The 21,687-nt window shown below is 33.9% G+C and overlaps 1 protein-coding gene across 1 annotated transcript in view; it reads right to left on the bottom strand.

The window, feature by feature from the left end:
* LOC123561516 (chitin synthase chs-2-like) overlaps window positions 1–21,146 on the bottom strand; it is a 28,435-nt gene extending 7,289 nt beyond the window's left edge. The window contains exons 1-14 of the mRNA XM_045353956.2: window positions 20,966–21,146; window positions 18,435–18,514; window positions 17,893–17,995; window positions 13,577–13,730; window positions 13,046–13,228; window positions 12,765–12,900; window positions 12,398–12,598; window positions 10,607–11,840; window positions 10,140–10,311; window positions 9,543–9,770; window positions 7,229–7,419; window positions 6,056–6,364; window positions 5,723–5,796; window positions 4,916–5,046 (exon numbers count right to left, since the gene is read on the bottom strand). Coding sequence (XP_045209891.2) covers window positions 4,916–5,046; window positions 5,723–5,796; window positions 6,056–6,364; window positions 7,229–7,419; window positions 9,543–9,770; window positions 10,140–10,311; window positions 10,607–11,840; window positions 12,398–12,598; window positions 12,765–12,900; window positions 13,046–13,228; window positions 13,577–13,730; window positions 17,893–17,995; window positions 18,435–18,514; window positions 20,966–21,039 — 3,270 coding nt within the window. The 5' untranslated portion in view covers window positions 21,040–21,146. The remainder of the gene's footprint in view (window positions 1–4,915; window positions 5,047–5,722; window positions 5,797–6,055; window positions 6,365–7,228; window positions 7,420–9,542; window positions 9,771–10,139; window positions 10,312–10,606; window positions 11,841–12,397; window positions 12,599–12,764; window positions 12,901–13,045; window positions 13,229–13,576; window positions 13,731–17,892; window positions 17,996–18,434; window positions 18,515–20,965) is intronic.
* Between the last annotated feature and the right edge of the window lie 541 nt (window positions 21,147–21,687).

Here is a 21,687-nt window from a genome sequence, read left to right as displayed (position 1 = left end):
GGCGTGGTCACTTTTCCCCATATGTATATAGCAGAAATTTTAAAAATCTTCTTATGTGAAACTGCTGGCCCGATTTTGAAATAAATTTACACAAATGGTCCTTGTGTGACCCTCTACAAAGATTGATCAAATTATTTTGATTTGTCAAAAACATAGGTGTCAGAGGGCGTGGTTACTTTTCCCTATATGTATGTACATAGTGGAAATATTAAAAATCTTTTTGTGTGAAACTGCCGGTGTAATGAAGTATTTCGACCCCCATAGAATAACGACCCCCCGGTCATTATTCTATAGAAAATGTGACTCCTTTCCTGTAAAATATTGACTCCCCTTATAAAAAACTGACCCCCTTTGAAAACTCTATAGAATAACGACCTCCCGATCATTATTCTATAGAAAAACTGACCCCTCCAAGTATAATACTGATTCCCTAAAGATGACTCCCTTCGAATCTCATAGAATAACGACCCGGTTATTATTCTATAGAAAAAGTGACTCCTTCCATGTAAAATACTCACTGCCGAAATTACTACATTCGAACTCTCATACAATATCGATTCCCGGACATTATTCTATTTAAAAAGTTACTCTTTCCGTGTAAAACACCGGCTCCTAAAAAGATTTTCGACGATAGTATCTATTAAAAAGTGATCCCCACCAAACCTAACGGACAATTTTACTAGATCTACACCTCTAATTCCCCTTCATTGCCAATAGTTAACATTTTGATTGTACTACTACTACTGGTGCCGCTACTTCTATTGCTATTACTACATGTACTTCTTCTTCTACTACTACTACTACTACTACTACTACTACTACAACTGCTACTACTGATACTACTATACCTGCTTCCACTAATACATCTTGTACATCTACCTCTTCTTCTCCTGCTGCTGTTGTTGCTGTCACTTATTCCTCTGCTGCTGCTGCTGCTGCTGCTGCTACTGCCACTACTACTACTACTACTACTACTACTACTACTTTCTATTGTTGCCGCTACTGTACTTTACTGCCACTGCTAAGTATTGCAACTTCTATTAATACTAAGTTCTATGCTAGCAGTTTCTTGTGCAGTTTTCTTCTGAAGAATTACTTCATACCGAAGTTTGCAGGGATTATTGACACTGTTTTGTTTTGTGAACGTATTGTGAATTGTTATTTTCCTGAAAAAAAAATGTATACACCAAGATACAGCGTCTAGAAATAGAATCCCTTTTCCCGTTGCGGAATGCTCTGATTTCTGTGTCAAGTGATGGTATCTGGGGCTAATGGTCAGACGGACGGACGGACGGACGGACGGACAAGGGCAAATCTATATGCCCCCCTCCCCCGAGTGGGGGCATAAAATGCAGCAATTAGGTCTTAGATACATGAGTTATCACTAAATTTGACCAAATGACCGGTGGTCGTTTTTTTATGGGAGACAATATTCTTCGTGAGGTTCAGTTTACTTCACGTGGGGGAGTCATAGTACTATGATCTGGAGGTCATAATACTATGACCGGGAGGTCACTTTTTCTATAGAATAATGACCGGGGGGTCATTATTCTATGGGGGTCAAAATACTTCATTACACCGGCCCGATTTTAAAATAATTTTACACAAATGGTCCTCGTGTGACCTTTTCCCAAGATTGTTCAAATTATTCCGCTTCATCAAAAAAAAATGGCTGCCAGGGGGCGTGGGCACCTTTTTATCTATATGTATATAGTAGAAACTTCTTGTATAAATCTGTTAGACCAATTTTAAAATAATTTTACACAAATGGTCCTTGTGTGACCTTCTACAAATAGTGTTCAAACTTTTATTCATTTTTAAAAAAAACATGGCCGCCAGAGGGTGTGGTCTCTTTTCATCAACACATCTCCTCCAAAACACTGAATGGATTTTGATGAATCTTTACACAAATGATCTCTTGGTAGCCCTCTTTTAAAGTTGTTACAATGGTTCTGGTTCATTGAACATATGGGTCTGTTTGGTAAGAAATAGGTTTTCAGCTATCAGACATTAAAAATCTTTCTCTCTAGAGCTTTGGTATTTGGCATGTGATATAAGGGTGTGACTCTCTACCATAATTGTCTAAATTATTGCTCTTAGGTAAAAAAATGTCCATGCCCCTGTGCGTGACATGTATGTACTGTAGGCTTATATATAAGAAACTTTGAAATTCTTCTTCTCTGAATCAATAACAGATAGAGTCTTGATATTTGGCGTGTGATATCAGAGTTGTACTGTCTAACATAATTAATCAAATTACTGCCCTTCAAAAATATGTGTGACATGTATATAATATACTTTTATTAGGCTAACATAGAAGAAATCTAACTTTGTACAAGTATGTTACATAAACACACTTGAAACCTTGTACACAGGTGAGCGCTTTAGGGTCAATGACCCTCTTGTTTCGATATATAGGTGCAAACAACCTGGACGAAAGATCATTTAAAACGAAAGTGTAGAACAGCGATGTTCAACTACTTCAAATTAAAATATATACGGAAATATGTAACCAAGGAAGCTGCTGAAACTCTTTTGCTATCATTGATGATATCCCATTTAGATTATAGTAATGTAACTTCGTATGGTATTGCTCAAAGCGAGGTAAACAGAATGCAACGAATTCAAAACATGTATGCAAAACTTGTCCTAAATCGAAGAAAATATAAAAGTTCCAAACAAGCGCCCTATGATCTTCACTGGCTACCCATCAACGCCAGAATCACATTCAGAATGCTCACCTATGTGTATAATTGTTCAGACGGAAATTTTCCGGAATATCTTTCAGAACTTCTCATAAAACAAACTCAAGACAAGATACTTGCGTTCTTAAATATCTGTTACTGGGTGCTTCGTTGTTCCTTTCAACAGACGCAAAACGTTCGTTCAGTGACAAAAGTTTAAGTACTGTTGGACCTAAACTCTGGACCAAATTGCCTTTCGAATTAAGGAACGCAGAAACATTAGATATATTAAAAAAGAAGTTGAAAACTCATTATTTTAGAGATTACATTGCACTCTATTAGAGCCTGTGATTGTGATTTTGAAGATATTGTGGTAACATGAGCTGGGTAATATGAGCAATTTTATCACTGATTAATACAATAGTACAGTTGTACAGTTATGGACACGTTACTATAATAAACCTTTTATTTACTTACTTACAAAACTGCTTCCTTAATGTATCTTAATACTTTATTTTATCAATTCCATTCTCCTAAGTTTTATGATGTCTGATATTTTGTTTAATACTTACTTAATAATTAATTTACAATAATTAATAATATTTATGTTCATTATTTCTTACATCTTTTAAAATGTTTTAAGTGTTAAACGTAATTTTATGTGCTTGTAAAACAAATTTGAATATATTTGAGACACAATGTCTTTCATCAAATCGTCACGAAGAACATAAGGGCTTGAATTTGCGACCCCACGATCCGTAGATCTGCCTTTTTCCCTTTTGAGCTAAAACAAATCTCAGAAACATTTTGTCATACATTGCTCGACGATATTGTTGAAATGAAGTTCATAATATATTTATACTAAACACGTTATGCACAATTACATTGCCCATGTTATTTTGTAATACAAATACTGATAAAATGCATTAATCAGTTCGTCGACATATTGTCGACACAGCACACAACAATAAATTAAATGCATTGACTTAAAGGGACTAACCCACATATTTAGATGAAAAATATTTTCTCTCAAACATCCATTAAAAGTGACTATTTGTAAAATCTATTGACATAAGAACTTCTTATAAACAATCAAAATATTGTAAGAAGGTAGTAAAATTCAAGCCCTTGTAGTTTGAAAAATCTTTATGCAGAAAATTAACATTCTTCTCGCATTTTTACCAACATCTTACTTCTTTTTTTCTCCCACTTTTTTTTTTCATTTTACAGTTACATGTAGACATTCTATGCCAAACTTGACGAAAATGAACATGTTCAAAAAGTTCACCCAAAATGTGGGCGAGTAGCTTTGAATTAGAAATTTTTTTCTGCTGACGTTCCATATTCATATCACTACATTAATAATTCTACATGTTTTTCAGTGAATTATCGACATATTAGAGCGAAATACATCTGGAATTTTCAAAGTGAAAAAAATCAAATATGTATTTTAACTGGTAAATAACGATATAATGCATACATTTAGTCAAAACATGAAACAAAAAGAAAATTTGGTTATTTTGTATGTAAAATCAAAATAACTTTCACTCATATACACTATATATTATATTTTAATTTGTGGCTCTGCATCTGCTGTACACTGAAACAAACAAATGCCCTCTGTTTATAAACGTTCATTTTCATAATTAAATATAGTGGTAAGGTATGTACTACAGGCGATATACATTGTGAACTTGTATTTTACCATTCCAGTATCTATCATGTCTACGATAATGAGGAAAGTTTCTGTGATGGATTGGCCACGGCTGAAATCAGTTAATGCAAGCATAATGACGAAAAATTCATAACTACATGACTACCATAATCTCTTTAGATATGTGTGCTATAAATGTTTTCAGTTAATTAGTCAACATGTTCTTCCGTTTCACAGTTAATCAGAGTGTGTGTTAATATTCATAAGACCACAATCAAAGTAAGTTAATTATTGTAGAGTTTGCAAATGATATTTCTGTCGTAAAGCGCTAAGTGAGAAAATATTTATTGTAAGCTTTATATTTTACCAAACATAAATACTGAATCGCTACCAACTTTAACAAAAATGCAGACCTACGCTTGTTTGTGATGATTTGAAAGATTTTCAAAAATCGATATATTATTCTACGTTATATTATCTTATACTAAACACTTAACCTGATTCCTCAAGTGTTTACTTGAATTAGACTAGGTCCATCAATTACCAGTAAAAAGGTCTTAATAAATAAATCATATACCGTGGATGTTGGTCGTCCTGAGTTTTCAAAAGATACACAATGCTGGTGAGGTCCATTCGAATGTGATTCCATTAATTTCAACGATTTGGCACACAATTTCAGCCTTTTCCCAATTTGTCGGCTTACTGTTCCTATTAAACATATTTATATCATTGAAAATAACATTCGGGTGTATGTTGTATAACTGGATCGAAAATGACTTGTAAGCAATTTTTATCCAGGTAAACAACATTTCCTGTAAAGACGGTTTTATTTTTAACATACAATGCCCTCAGAAATGGAAGATATTACACGAATTGCTAAAGATATGTGGCTCTGACTGGCATTTGATCAATTTTGTTCGACGACTTTAATAACTTCAGTCCAGAAAGACACAAATGTAATATTGTTTTTATCAAATGTAAGCTTTTCTTGCCAATAGAAGCTGAAGTCAATTCGAACAACGTATCCTACATCAACGTCATTAGCATTAGAATAAAATTATTTAATGGCTTTTTATTTCACTCCCACGACGTCAAACGTGTGATAAAATATTTATTTATACCATCGCTAAAGAATTCCTTTTATTATTCAAGTTCTTACTTCATATTACTGAGCGACATGATAAGTCCAGATAAATAAATCGGAGGAAATATCTATTTAAAAATATATAGTCTAATATTTCGATTTAAAGTAAACAGTTATCTCGGCTAGTTTTAATATATGACATTTGTTAAAAGCAATACTACCAATTTACTGAGTAATTCCTATCAAGAAATAACTCGAAATCAATTAAACCTTAATTTTATGGAATGATATCTAATTAACCTTTTGATCCAAGCCTGTCATAGATATCGTCATCTGAATCTCTCTCCTCAATCAAAGGTATAGGATCAGCAGAACTTAAAAAAAAGACATTAAGTGTTACTATACAACACAGACAGGAGGCTATGTTGTTTGAACATGAGATTTCCTGTTTGATATTTTTTGACAACTTAAGCAATTTACCACAATAACTATTTTGATATACATTTTGTATAAAACTTTTAAAATTACCAAATTATCAATAATAATACATATTTCTCCATTTTAAGCTTAACAAAACAAAAACTTTGGCTTGGATATAAAGAAATTTGATCAAGTGTTAGTAGTGTTGATTACTCTTTCAAATATTCTTGCAACCGTGTCGCTAGCTCCAATCTTCCTGTCCTAAGATTCAGTCTTCTTTGCCTGACTGGTGGAAGAGGTCTATCTACGTTTTCATCATTTGCCCTGTAAGCTTCATAATGCATTCCCCTCCTAAACTCCTCACTTTTCGGAGCACTGGCATGCTTTCTCATTGTTGCTTGTAAACCGTCTTTGATGTGTCTAGCACTTTTAGACAAACCATCTCTTGATCTTCCCAAGTCAGTATAACCTAGACGCCGAGATGTTGCGCCGATGCCATTATCTGTAACCGTTACACGATACCTGTTCAAAAAAATTCAACATTCTAACACAGGAATAAAACAAAAAATAAATGCAAACACATTCTATAGTAAGACATTTAACTTGTTATGTATTTCACATTGATATAACTTTCAACTAAATCACAATGCATGAACACTTCTACAGCTCAGATATCAGGAATAACTTAATTATTTGATTTGAACAAAGCTGAATAAGTAAATGAATGTAAAAGGCAAAAACTATTCTAGGAAAATATTGCTTTTTTGTATCAATATTACATTGAACTATTTGGATTACATTTTGATTCAAAATGTTTTAGCTAGACTGGTGTTGCTGTCTGTATGATAAATACAAACAATTCCTAATATGATCTGAAGGGGAGGCTTTACCCCAAAATATCTTGAAAGGAGTAAGAGGTCAAAAAACTGAATTAAACTAAACTGAAGGTTGAAGAAAGCGACCTTTGACATATAATATGACAATATTAATTTATATACCATTTGTAGGAGGGAAATGTGAGGGGAATGGTGTACTGTATATGTCCTTTACACCTCTTTCAACCAAAACACATGTCATGCACATCAACACTTCACGACATAGTTATCATATGTACGAATTTTCACTGAAATGCGTTAAATCACTGTTTGCTCCACTAAGGGGTGACGGGATATGTGTGCCGTCTACGTTCACTTCAAACAAGGCATCACACATCAACACTTTATTGGAATCGTGTGCATCAATTCTTTGTAGTAGTAGCTCCAGACGCAAACTTTTATACAAATAATAGCGGTGAATATTATTTCTTCAACCTCTTGACCAGCTGTTTCAATCTTCAAATGTTAAATTGAAATATTCTTAACACTATTCAATCAAAAGTATACCCACCTTGATCCTGTTTTCTGTAAAACTTGAAGTTCTTCCTCAATTTCCTGTTCAAATTGCTCTTCAGGTCCACTGTCATCAAAATAGTCAGGTAAAGGTTCCTTCAGTATATTATCTATTATTTCTCTAGCTTCAGTTGCATCAATATCTTCTGTTCCTTCTGCGGAGCTAGATAGTCGCACCATTTTATCAGTCTAAATGTAGATGCAATCATGTATACTTTATTGGTATAATCGCAGAAACACACAGGAAACTGCTAGTGCAATAATAAATAGAATCATTATACATCTATATTAATGTTTGAAAACGTACTAGCATAATCGATGAATAGGTATCCCACAACGAATGGGCATGTGGCAAGGAATGGCAAAGACATATATGTGGCAAGAAGTTAAGGTTTTTAGGTTGTTATTATTAAGCAAATGATCTCATTGTATTCGTACTTAAAATAACAGAAACATATGTCCTTAAGAGAGCACAATCAAGTAAGAAAACTTGAACGTCTGGAACTAGGGTGGTGACTGGGGACATATGTTGATAAATATTTATTGAAGGTTTGAAAAATTAAAAAAGAGAATGACATTTTTTTTTCGTTGGGAAGGGTTGGAGAGGTGGGATGGGGAGTGGTTTGATTTAAACATATTTTATTCCTTCCTTTTTGTGACAACATATACAATGTACATATACAGAAAAAATATACGAAACATTCTAAGAAAGGTAAAACGGTTGGACCACAAGTTCATATAACATTAGTATATATATAATATAGCAGTTCGGTCCGTCCCCGAAGGTATATTTAAAGGAAAATGTTATATTATTGATTGCATTGTTTTCTTATGAAAAATGACAAAATGTGATTGGAAGAGAACGATGTTAAGTGAAATGAATAACAACAATGTTGGAGAAGGGGAGTGGGGTAGAGGGTGTGAAAGGTTGAGGGTACAAAAACTTCACATGCTGATGATAAACATTGATGGAAAATAAAAAATGAAAACAAAATTGGGGAATGGGTGGGGGTGCATGATCGGGGTGGTGGACGAGCGAGGTAGGGGAAGGGTACAACTTTGCATTCTGATAAAGATTCACAGAAGGTCTAAGGTTTTAAAACAGAGAAAAAAAAGAACAAAATGTTTGTGAGGTGGGGGTTGGGTGCGAAGGGGGATGGAGTATGACTAGGGTGGTGGGGTGACCATGTGTAGGTACATAACTTTACATGTTGATAATAAAAGTTCATAGAAAAAATTAAAAGAAGTTTAATGAAATTCTACAAATTCTTAGTTTGTTTTGTACAAAAATATGTTTTTTTAACAATTTAAGACAAGTAATCTTAAGCTTTCCTGAAGAATTTGTGTGTTCACTACCACATTATGGTAATCTAAATTCAGTCTAAGTATTATATTTTTGGGTCAAATATGTTAAATGTGATGAAGCAGAAATTGCCATATTTATAATACCCTATATATTAACACCAGAAACTACTAAGGGTCATTACTCTGGTGTTACTTAGGCAATCCAACAGAAACTTAACGCATTTCCCTAAAGTGAGGGACATGTCCGTGTTTAGAAAAATGTATAAGGATAACCCGATAGTGTCACAAAATTAAAACTCCTTCAGTTTCAGCTGGAATTAACAAACTGAAGTAAGATTTTATGTGGGTTCTGTAAGTGTTTAAAAGTATTGTATGAAAACAATGAATTATTATGAAGATGATCAATATCAAGAAGGACGGAAATACTTTAGGTTTGAGAATATATCCTAAACATACAGAAATATTTAAAAAGGAGCAACAACTTTACCAACAATCCATCTAGCAATTTCATGTTCTGCCGCACTGTCCCATAAAATGAATTCTAAACATATTGCAAAAAATGTCCCACTTCAAACATGAATCATTTGTAAAGAAATACAAATAAACAATTGCTGAAATTCCTAGTTATGTGAAATATCAGCACTGGGACATCTTCCCGTAAGAACAAACAAATGTTACAGTTCTTTGAAAATGGCGAGTTTTTAAAGGCATTGAACTGTCCGAAAGTTTGGTCCCTATACGCACCCCTTTTCTGGAGTTCAATTCATATGAGTTTAATAACAATTTTTTTATATAACTGTGTACATGTTTTAAATGCCGTTCCATTTTTATGCGAAACAGTCCTTTTATTCTGTGCAATGGTGTTGTTTATTGTTTCCCTCAAGATGTAAGGCTAAACATTAAGAAGTTAGAAGAATCGGGAGATAAATGACTGACAAAGAGACAAGTAAACAACTTTTTTAAAATGTAAATTTTAAAAAAAAATCAAATTTTAGAAAAGTAGTTACCACCAGGAAAGGATTCTTTAGCTTTACCGCGGAGACTAAATGCTGGAAGGTTCCCCAACGATGAATAATCATGCCAATAAATTGCAGCAGTAAAATTGCAAGGTAGAAGAATATAAACAACAATCCCAAAACGTCAACTTCTATTATGTTATCAGCTGATTCAGAGTCATCAGAATCTCTTTGATTTTCCTCGAGGTAGTCAGGACTGTCTGGGCTATTTTCAAATCCCTGAAATGTGCTTGTATCCATGAAAGACAAGTATGCAACTAGTTGAAAGTGATGAGTATAAATGGCAATTGCATATATTAAAAATATTCTAGATTTAATATCAGCAAGACATTTTAAAGATTTCATTTCTGAAAGAGTTTAATTTGAATTTTTACGTCATGTTGTGAATTTAGTTAATATCAGTCTTGCTTATATAACTTTTGGCTGTATCAAAATGCCGGATTGTGAATGAAATAACATTCCGGTGAATATCATCTTAATATTGTAGCTGTTTAATGATCATATGCTGTAGTAATGTATCGTTGCAACTTATATCCTAAAATTTCCCAATTAATAACACAATAGTGCTTCGCAAAATGATACACTTACGGATAATTTCAAAGATATTGTTGTTGGACTTTCGAACTGAAACATAAAGTTGATGGCGATCCAAAGCAAGTTTATCATGGCCATGCCAAGAGCAAGGTTATTGCGTAACTCTATCAGACCTTTTGCATTGTTCTTTATTTGATCATCCGAAAGCTTAAGAGGCTTCAGGTATCTGAAATTATGTGTGAAATGCGTCACTTTCTTGAAATATTAAAGTTTGTATTCATTTCAGTTCACAGTAACTTGGAAAGTTTCCAACGCTTAATAAGAAGATTTAAAACAGGCTTCTTATACTAAAATATTTATCCGTAATATATGTCTTCGTTATGTATTTGGTAACATTTAAGTTAATTGCACAGTCACGACATGAAACGTATCATTTGATGATAAAGGAGTTACACATAATTATTTATGCAGATCAGTGTAACAAACGTGTTTGCTTATAAAACGTTAATTGAATTTCTTACTTCTCCACAAAACTCTCCCAGAACGTCAATTCTTCAGGTGCAAGTGGAATTACTTTTCCATTTCCTAGTTCTTTGCATTCTGCCCATGCCGGATTAACGAGGTCGTCCCTGTTTGCTTTAACCCTGTCATCACCTGTTTCTTCTGAATCAATCTCATTTTTTCTCACACTTTCAGTAGAATGATGATCAGTTTGTAGATGCATCCATATGCCTTTAGGTTTAACCTCTGTCGTCTCATCTGCAGACATTTGTACTGTATTGGCTTTCTCATCCGACATTACCTTTCCCTTTGATTCTATTTGTTTATTCTTTTGTTCAACAATGTCCTTCAAATGTTCATTTATTTCCTTTAAAAGTTTGTTAGTTTCACACAAACTTAGATCTTCTTTCTTTGTGTTTTGACTTTCTGTAAGTTTGCTGAGCATGTGTTTAAATTCTTTTGTCGGAAATGTTGGAAAGAACTTGCCAAAAAAACCTCTTTCTTTCTTTTTCTTTTCCTTTTCTTCATTTAATCTTTTCTCATCCTCTTCTTCGGCTTTTGTCTTCTTCTTTTGACCTTCTCGAGTGCCCCAGGAAACGTCATGCAGATTACAAAGTGAGAATATGCTCAACAACAAAAATCCGGTTGGAATAAGAAGGAAGTACAGTGCACCAAAAATAATGCATGACCTTTCATTTGGATGCAACATGGCTGAGAACATAAAGACTACAACTAGAAATCCAAGAAAAATGACGCTGGGATGAAATGGACTCTCTTGAGCTGCGGTTACTATAGTTCCAACCAATACTATCATCATCACAAAAGAGTATAGACCGGTGAGTACTTCTGCAATTTGAATCTGAGTCTCAGACTTCACATAAAAGCATATGATAAAGTAGAAAACTGCAGGCGCGAGTGCAATCACATAGCCCCAGATTAAAGTTACCTTGAATACAACCATGTTGGCTCCTGCGATCATCATCAAAACTGTCGCAGGACCAACTATTGTAGACATAAGTAGCGCACCCTGATACAGGATGTACAGCATACTGATGTTGGAATTAACATACACGGTGTTTTTGTAGTCAGCAAGCAGGTCAATGATATTAAAGACTGTGGATGGCATCCATCTTCGGCGCTGATTGAAGAATTTTGCGAAACCTTCTGGAGCGTAGGTGAAAGCGTCAGAACCAGCTGCATAGTCGACCCTATAACCTTGCTGGAGAAGGAGAGTGCATAACCAGCGATCTTCACCTGGAAACGAATGTTAATAAAACAATGTGTCAGTATGGGATTAGCTGCATTGTTTGGTTCTGTAAGAAATATGTAATTTCAAAAATAGGTAAAATGTGTTTTAGACTAAATGTCGTGAATGAAAATATGTATTATGTTTACAGACTATATCTAACAACATCATTTATTATTACATACTCGTTTCTATTCTCCGTTAAATTACACTGGTGTCGGAAACGTCAATATTTTTCCATGCACTGACTCCTGAATTTCATATCGGGTGCGTGACGTAATTCAGTGTGTGTTGTTGCACTATTTTTTCTATTTAGTTCAGTATTGTCAATCCTATTCAGGCTATTGAGCATATATATATGATATTGACATAATACTTATACGTGTAGATGCGTATGTAATAAAAAGGTTATATCTTTGCATCATGAATTATGCACTCGTTCTTCAGCGGTAGAATATTGCGCTCCTAAAGTAACGCAATATTTCCGCTGAAGAACTCGTGCATATTTCCCGATACAAAGCTAATAACCTATAAATATTGAATTTTGAAAGCATCATATATATACCTTGATCATACATTAGATGATGGGCAGCCTCCGAAGGTAGGAGTGTATACTTTTGCATAACGTTATCATCCATAAGTGCAGAACCCCTGAATAGTGAGAAACACCCTGGACTACAGAGAACGCATCCGAGAACATGCTCTGTAGCTTTCTGTAACCAGTGAGCGATAGCATACTCGAACTTTTGGAACCAAACAACCGGCCCTAAAATTAAATAACAGCAGCACTTAAATAGATATTCCTGAATTTCTTCTTTAATAATATACACTTTACCTCAAAATGTTCAATAACATACACTGTATTTTTTTGGATCGGTTGTTGTAAACTGTAAAATATCAAAACCATGAGATTAAGTTGTAACGCTACATACCCTTTCCTATTGGATGAATTCTGCCACAGGCGGCCCCAACTTTTTCACTTTTCCTCATTCTGTCCAGTAGAAGGCGTACAGCCCCAGGAGAAAAGTCAACATCTCCGTCTAGAGCCAACAAGAACGTATTACTTGCCTAAAAATGAAAAAAAGCGAATTTTACACATACATCTGCAAGTGCAGGGGTTCAATAGAAAGTTACTTTGCTTTCCTTTTTCAGTGCTAAAACTAAGCACACAATGAAAATTACAAAAGTTTAAAAACGTAAAGTGAACACTTACTTTCTTCAGAACTTGGTCGTCAAAAGCATGGAAAATATGACTCTTGCCAATTCTTCCTCTAGGAGGGGCTTCTTGTTTCCCATAAATAAGTTCATTAATCTTTCCTTCCTTTACAGCTTCTGTCACAATTTCTTCACACATTCGTATAATTCGGAAGCCCAACAAATAATACATGTACATTACCTGAGTAAAACAAATAACGTGTGAAATTAAGAATGAATGTATCACATAAAGCAATGCAAAATGCGCTGGGAGGATTAATGCTATTATTTCGCTTAAGATATTGGCAAATGAATTTAAAATGACATATTGCAATTCTATGTGTCCTCTGCTTTGTATCAAAGATATTATTTAATATAAAGCGAGTTTTAAAATCATTTGAACATTTAAAAAAGAAACCAACCAACCCTCATAACTTCAAATGTTACTTCAAATGATACAAAACAATTTTCAAATAAATTATTGTACATTTTTAATGTGTAACAAAACGTTATCTGCGCTCCCTACCTAACATAAAAAATTTAATTTTACCTGTGACCAACGTTTCTTGTGTCTTATTTTTGCTTTGTCTTTGAGGTGTATAAAGAGAAAATTGTCGCCTGGCATTGTAAAGATAAGCTGGCCTCCATATGGAGTTGGGACCTTGATTGGCGCCTCGATTGTAATATCTTTCTCATAAACGCAACTAGAATAAACATTCATTACTTAAATAGGAGCTAGTACCAGATTTAAACTAGATATTAGCTTTTTGAGAGCATTTAAGATCCTTCAAGTGTAATCAATAAACATAGATATACAAAGACAAAACGCAACGACATACTAAAACACTATAAACATTTTTCATACGCATAAATGTGGTTCATTCCCCGCTGAAGGTCTTGTATGCCAAGGTCATAAGTGTTATGACTGATACTCATTGGTTGGAATACTACTAAACTGTCTAGGAGGTATGAAAAGTGAAACATTAAGATTGTTTGCGGATTTCCTACGAAATAGAAGTATGAAAGTATGAAATGTAAGACTGATATCAGAGTTGTATGAAGTAACATCTCCTGTCCTTAATGCCCTTGAGGAGCGACCCCCTACAAGCGGCGGCGCAAGTGTTTCTCAAGGGAAATGGACGTTTGTTTCTGTCACAATCGCGTAAAAATTAAAGTGATACAATTTCTTAAGATTTACTATTTGTATTCTTTTTCTTTTGTTGTTTTGAAATTATTAAAACAAAAGGATTCTGACAGATCGTTTTTAATCTAGATGACTTTTACCACGAATACTCAAATAAGCGCATCTAAGTCAAATAATTCACTAAACACAAAGTGTGGGCATTAACACGGTACTTTCTATTATTTATAATGCGATTATTATTGTAAAACGGTGATTTTCCTTGAAAAAGGAATTGTGAACTGCGAACGATTTTATTTTTCCTCTAATGGACAGATGATGCTAAAACGTACAGATGTGATTTCAGCATTAAGTACAGAGTGTGTTAATATTCATGAGAGTATTATGGTTATTCTCCTTTTCGTCCTGTTTATTTTTATATTTCGCTTTGTAAAGCTGCATTAAATCCCGATCAGTTGAGTTAAATACTGTATTGCCTTTAAATAACCAAGAAAATAAATAAAAGAAGGGAGATAACTTCAACATTATTCAAGTCGGATTTATGATTAGTTTGCCTTTCAATTATATCAGTCCTTGAATCACGCTGACATCTTACGAGAGCCACCTGACTGACTGGTACATTGTGTGTTGTTAGAGAACATATACAAAATATTATAGGAAAATTATCTAAGTTCAAGGTTTGAGGCTAACAAAAAGACGACTTTTAAGTTTTTCTTTATGTAGGTACAAAATGTATATGTAAAAGAAGTGACCCTATTGGCAAGACTCATGTTGACCCATGAGATATGATTAAAATGACATCAGTAGAGGATTACTAGAGGATGCTACATACTAAACGTCTAAGCTGTAGATCTTTCAGCTCAAGAAAGGTAGATTTTTCCTTCTAATATAAGACTATGTAAAACTAGTGATTAGACGGCAGTGCCAATTTTGAACCAACGAGCATAATTTAAACAAACTTTATAATGGATTACAACATCATTCTACAAGCCAGATATCTTAACTCCATGGCTTAAGTTTTAGACAAGACGACTCTAAAATTATTTCAGTATATTAACATGCGACTTCCGCGCGAGGCTAAGTCTGACTTTTGAGGCATAATTTCAACAAAATTGACAAATGTCTACTGCACAAAGCTACATATCAAACAGTTAAGCTCAAGAGCTTAGGGTTTCAGACAAGAAAATTTTAAAACACTGCTATGTAAGTAAATGTAAAACAAAGGAACGTCAGACTGGGCCAATTTTGACCAATGAAAATAATTTGAACAAATGTGTGAGAAGACCCCTTCTCAATGAAGTACGCCAACTACCAAAGTTCGGGGCATTTCAGTTTTAGACAAAAAGATTCTAAAAGTTATTTCCCATTGAGGAAGTAAAATTAAACGAGTGAAATCAAGGGTTTGGACAAACTGACCCAATGGTTTGAACAAACTGAACATTGCTGCTTGCAAAATATCTAAGCTCATAACATTTCATTTTTAGACAAGAATATTTCAACCTAGCGGCATGATTTGAACAAAAACACAACGCTATATGAAAAATATCTAAGCTCAAGGGCTTGAAGTCTTTACAAGTGAATCCCTGGGCAGAGCCAATTTTGACCCAAGGAACATTATTTGAATGAACTTGACTGAGAATGACTAGACAATGTTACATTATTCAGAACTTGAAGCTTTATGACATTTTCTAAGAGCAAATATGAAAAATGAATAGTCGAATGGAAGTGTTGTCATGGAATAATGTACGTGAACTTGTCGTATGTTTTCTGTTTCTGCAAAATGCATATGAAATACCTTCATTGTTTCAGCTATTTTTCAAGGAAATCAATAAATTAATTTTGCTTCATTTAATAAACCAAAACAAGAAATATTTATGTCAAAATAAAAGGCAGATTTCAATAATTTGAAGTGTGAAGCGTAAACATAAAAGATAACCTTAAAAGCTTGTGTAAAGTAAAATAAAATGCACGTATAGCCCCTGGTAGTTTTTAGGAAAGGACACTTTCCGATGGATGCTCACCGAAAGTATAATAGAATAAGAGGAATTTCAGTCACGGAGGTTGTGTTAAGGTCAGCAAGAGTTGTGGTTTATAAGCACTGCACTCCCTATCACTGATCTCTTGGATGAATATTTAAAGTACCAAATCAAAACCTTACAAAGTATTCGAGGTATGCCCTGGACAAGTTACTTTTAAGTTAGATACTAAAGAATTGGACAACCTAGCGTTATGGTTCCGTGTCACTGCAATTTCATTCACTGTCCTATAAACATGTGCAGTTTTATGTCAATACCTTAAATAGTTTTTAGTTATTCCCCGGACAAGGTTTTCATAAAAGAGATATTGTTAAAAATGCGACTACCTAGAATTATTGTTCCATATTTATAGTCACAGAAAAAGAAGTTTGACGGACGGCAACCGGCCAAGGTTGTGACTAAATACTCTCCTCTAGGGAGCATAAAAATTTTAAATGTGGAAGATATTCAAAGTAAAACATTTTTGGTAAAGAAAAGATGTCAAAATTACTGATCTTTGTATAAGAACTTGTCATATGAGCCGAAAAGCCTATTGCGTGTTTCAAAGTGATATGTGTACTTGTTGCAAAGATTTTGGAGAAAATAATTTGGAACATGTTTAAAGTATAAAAGTTAAATAGATATTTCAAAACAGATGTAAGAGATATAGACCTAGTAAGTGAACTTATCTCATATCCCAAAATCTAATGAAAATTTCAAAATGATACGTTTATGGATCCCCAAGATATTCAAGGATGAGACGGGAAAAATATGGCAAACATATAATTCCATATAAAGTTTACTAAGAACATTGAATATACAACTACACTTTATGGTGATCATCTGCATGAAGTATATTGCAATCAATTTCAAAAAGTACAAGCTATTCATTCAATACAGTTTTTTTCGTATTTAAGAAAGCATGGGTGCCCAAGTACCCTCCGCCCCCTTCCATCCAATTTTCATTACACCCCACCCCTTTAAAACTGTAGTAGAAACATTTTGCAAAAATTGATGACCTCGGTTTCCTAGTGCCCCCACCTCTCAGAATTCGTGTATACGTCACTCACTACTACACTACGTGGTGACCTCCTATTTTAAATTTCATTGGAATCTGTATTCCCTTGAAATCTTTCTTTTGACAAACTGTTCTGCTCAAAGAGGGGTTATGAATGCCTCAGTGACCTTCCGATCTCAACACCGAGAAAAAGATAAAACTGCAAGACTACATTTCATGGTGATCTTCTGTATGAAGCTGCATCGATATCCCTTTTTAACTATGGAAACAGTTTGTTTTACAAATATTTCGTACATTCGAGGTAGTATCTGCGCTCCAGTTTCCACATTTGCATTACTCAAACAAATATACTACGCACTATTATTATTTTATTATTATTATACCAGACTTATATAGCGCTCTTTTCATGATCAATTTCACGTTCAAAGGCGCTTTACATAGTTCAAAATATTATGCTATTATACTTCATAATGATTACTTGAATGACGTTTCTTTAGAATCCTTCAGGAATGGTAGAAGTGGTCCGCTCCACAAACGTTTTGCAAAATGACTCCTAAACATCCCTAAACATTGTTTTCGGGATATAATAGACGTTACAACATATTTTAGTTAAATAAAATTTAATAAGTGGTTGTCAATAAAACGCTGTGGCTGTTGTAGCAACTAAATAATTCAAGGTTAACTTAACTTACCTAGCTGCTTCGTCCATAATGTTAACAAGCAGCTTTACCCACTTATTTGGTTCCATCTCCTCGTTATCGTTTAGCGTCATTGCATCATCGAACAAAATGTGTGCTAAAATGTTTATATCTAAAGATTGCTTCATCACAAAATAGGCTACATTGTTGAACGCAACGTAAACATATTGTAATATTGTACAAATGCATGAAAGTGAAACACTATTAAACAAAGAGATGTTTAATAACTCTACATTATTCTTTACAAAATTAAGATTTAAAGGTGTTTCGTTTGAATAGGCATAAACAAACGCAAACGCTCACAGAAAAATGAAATTTATGACAAGAACTGTCCAAAGAAATTGATAGCAAGAAGAAGAAACTATAAAACTGTACACATTATGTATTATGAAATACGTTGTGTTTTCACATAACAGTATAACTAAGTCTAACTGTCGGAATTGATGAAAAGGCTAAACCTTAAGCAGATCTCATTTTATCACATTTCTTATCTAGTCCCAAAAGGATATCTTGTTTTGTCAAAAATTTGATTCTACCTTCAAAATCATAGAAATCTTCGTCTTCTTTCTGGAACACCTCTTCAGCATGTTTTCTTATACACTGATCTCGGTCCATTCTGTAGTGTAACAGACAATATTGATGTAGAAAGTTGGCAAAGAAACCAACATCTAATCAAAAACGCTCTTCTAGTATATATTGCTATATTATATAAAAGAGTTTCAGTTAACATTTATACCATTCAGTTCTAAAAGGCCGATAGTATTCAATCAAAGCAAACTATTGCTTCACTTTGGGAACAATCTTTAAAGAAGTGCTCCACAAAGCGGGACAAGGTACGCCCAGATCAGCGGAGCAGGCAGTGAAATATAAAGAATCCTGACGGGGGGTGGGGGTGAGTGTTGTGTCACTATCTGTGAATGTACCTTCTTTCTTTTTTTTCTTGTTTAGTAAGTTAAATAGGTCCCATGGGGTTTGAGATATTAATGTGGATTGTTACACTCTAAGTTGTGCTCCGACCTTTGACCTTACGAAAAGGTTCATGTGCGCTATACATAGTTTCAACGCCATATAACTATATGAAAATCTTGACCTGGAATAGTTATTAAGGAGGTAGGTTACCTTAATATTTGTATGTGCGCATGTCCAACCGGAAACTAACGCTAGTGACTAACGATGTTTACGACAAACTAAATGTGTTTGTATATCCATTTTTTTGAAAACAAAACATGAACCTGTCTCCGATCTGATGCTTTATGGTTTAATAATGCAGAAATAATAAATAGATTGCCACAGAAACGCTTCAAAACAATGTTACCTTTATATGACGTCATTGACGTCTCAGTTTACGTGTCAGTTACCGCGCAAAATTAATAGCTTTTATTTTGAAAGTACGTAATTCTGTGCATTTTCTATATTTGAACTATTTTCAAACAGCCATTATTTGCTGAAATATTTTTATGAGTCTTTGTTCTGAATAATAATCAATATTTTGCTTCTTTTCTGTAGTTATATTGAAATGTTATGGGGAATATAAGGAAATGGATTACGGTAACCAATGTTATTTGGAGCATAGTTGGGTGAAAGGTTACTTGTTGCGGCCATTTTCAAATAAGAAAAGCTAGCAGTTTGATTTGTAATACCTATTTTCAGTTTCCATTGATAATTTGTTACTTATATACTAAAACTAAGATTTGAATTGTTCAAATTTCAGTAGAGAGTGGTGGTTTCTTGAATTGAACTGATGTTACCATGGAAACGAAGCCCGTCAGCTATATATCTAAATGTAAAATTCAAAAAGGGTTGACACTGGTCTATTTAAGGAGCACAGCTTCGGCTTTTTATTTTCATTTCAACAATATCCATGAGAATATAAGCAGCATGCTGAACGATTTTTCCCTGAAAAATGCCAGGGGAAGGGTACTGTTGTAAGTGCTTTAAGCTGTGAAATTTGTTTCAATAAATGCAAATAACACAAAAATATAACTTACGTTAGAAATAATATGTTTTAAACCTAACAAGAAAGATAATTTTATTCAATATTTTCTTATAAAAAAATTACGACAAAAGCAAGATATAAGCTATTTTAAACATCTCTGTTGCCATGGTTACTTTAAACTTTAAGAAAATTAGGGTACCATGTTAAGTGCTTGATATTTCGCTAATAATATTACCCAAGTATTCCATGTTGGTCATTAACAGAATGGCACTAAGGCCGTCGAAAACCCCGTTTTTATACATTGTTTAAAAGTGACAAAAAATGCGTTACCATGGAAACACGAGCCCCGCGACACATACATTTTAAGCTTATATTAGAAAGCTAACACGCATACTGGTAAAATTATCAATTATGCATACTTCTACGAATATCAATGAAACTAAAGTACACTGAAAAGTGCTAAATATCCGCATTTTCCCTCTTCGTTCAATATGAAATACCTTTGGAGGATCATATTTTTCAGACCTGGATAAAAACTGAACTTGAAAGGACAGAGATAAACGAAACTGAGATTGTAGCAGTTAAGACATCATATTACACGAAATACAAAATATTGCTGCGCTTCAACTAATTTTAATTTACCCTGGTAACAAGGTAACTCTAGAAACGAAATGGGATGGATATTCTTGACCTTGTGGTGACCTCGCTCTTAATTTACAAACCCAGTCCATGCACTATGCTCATCAAGATTGAATTCAATGACTTGAAAGGTTATTAAGTTATGCTCTGATAATTAAATATGACTGATGGTTTTGACGTCTCATTTCAGACTAACAGACCCGTATCGTAAGCTTTGCACGTTGTCTCATTTCCACCTACCAATACGCCAAGTTTAAAGGCAATCCCTTGATTGGTTATAAAGTTATGCATCAGACACGAAATATAACAGACGGTTAGAGAGACTGACAGACGTAAGCGCCATTACATAAAACGTCTGTGTTTTTCAAAAGCGGGCTTATAAAAACATTTGATATATAAATTGTGGTTGAGTTATTAATACATTGCACAGGTACGTGGATAACACTTTGAAGAACCTGTAATCATAACTTTTTTTTTTAAATAAAAACTGACCTAAAAAGTGACTTCATGAGTTGCAACATTTCGTATTTAGACTCGTGCCACATAGTTGCACATGCATATATCATTGGCGTACCCCTGAACTTTGGATTCTTATAATTAGATGCGTTAATGTCTTCATTTTCCTTTTTGCCGTCAGTTTGGCTGGCAGAATCATCTTCCTCCTCATCTTCTATGTTTATCTTCGAGTGATACTCAGACAACCTGTAGAAATAAATGAAGCTTAGATATCCAATGAATATATTACCCCAAAATAGTTTTTATTTTGGGTCAATATAAATGCTCCTGAGTAAATGCCACATTAAATACCGTTTTAAAGCAACCCTGTAGTTTGATCTATATATAAGAAATGTAGCTAAGTATTAAACATTTTTTCTGGAAATGTCATTGACTGCGTAACTTCAACATACAATATTCAAGAGTTCAACATTTTCTCGATAATGTAAAAGTCTAATGCTGCATGACTTTTGAAGATATGTCCATATAAATACCTCTCAATAGATAATGTGATACACCTGTATGGTGTAACACATTCCACTACCTCTCATAAACAGACTCAGTTAAACTGAGTCTGAAATTAATTCTACGCTTTCAAAAATTCTTCTTACAAATTTTATTACGATACATTCATTTGCATTTGTGTAAAGTATTGCAACGGCGTATTAGAAGATATGATATTTCACCGCTTTGTGAAGAATTGTTCTGTAGTACAAAGT

This window comes from Mercenaria mercenaria, chromosome 10 (assembly GCF_021730395.1).
Source record: "Mercenaria mercenaria strain notata chromosome 10, MADL_Memer_1, whole genome shotgun sequence".
Classification (NCBI taxonomy): Eukaryota; Metazoa; Mollusca; class Bivalvia; order Venerida; family Veneridae; genus Mercenaria; species Mercenaria mercenaria.
Note: the sequence above shows the minus strand (reverse complement) of the source record. Positions and strands in the feature narration are given on the sequence as shown.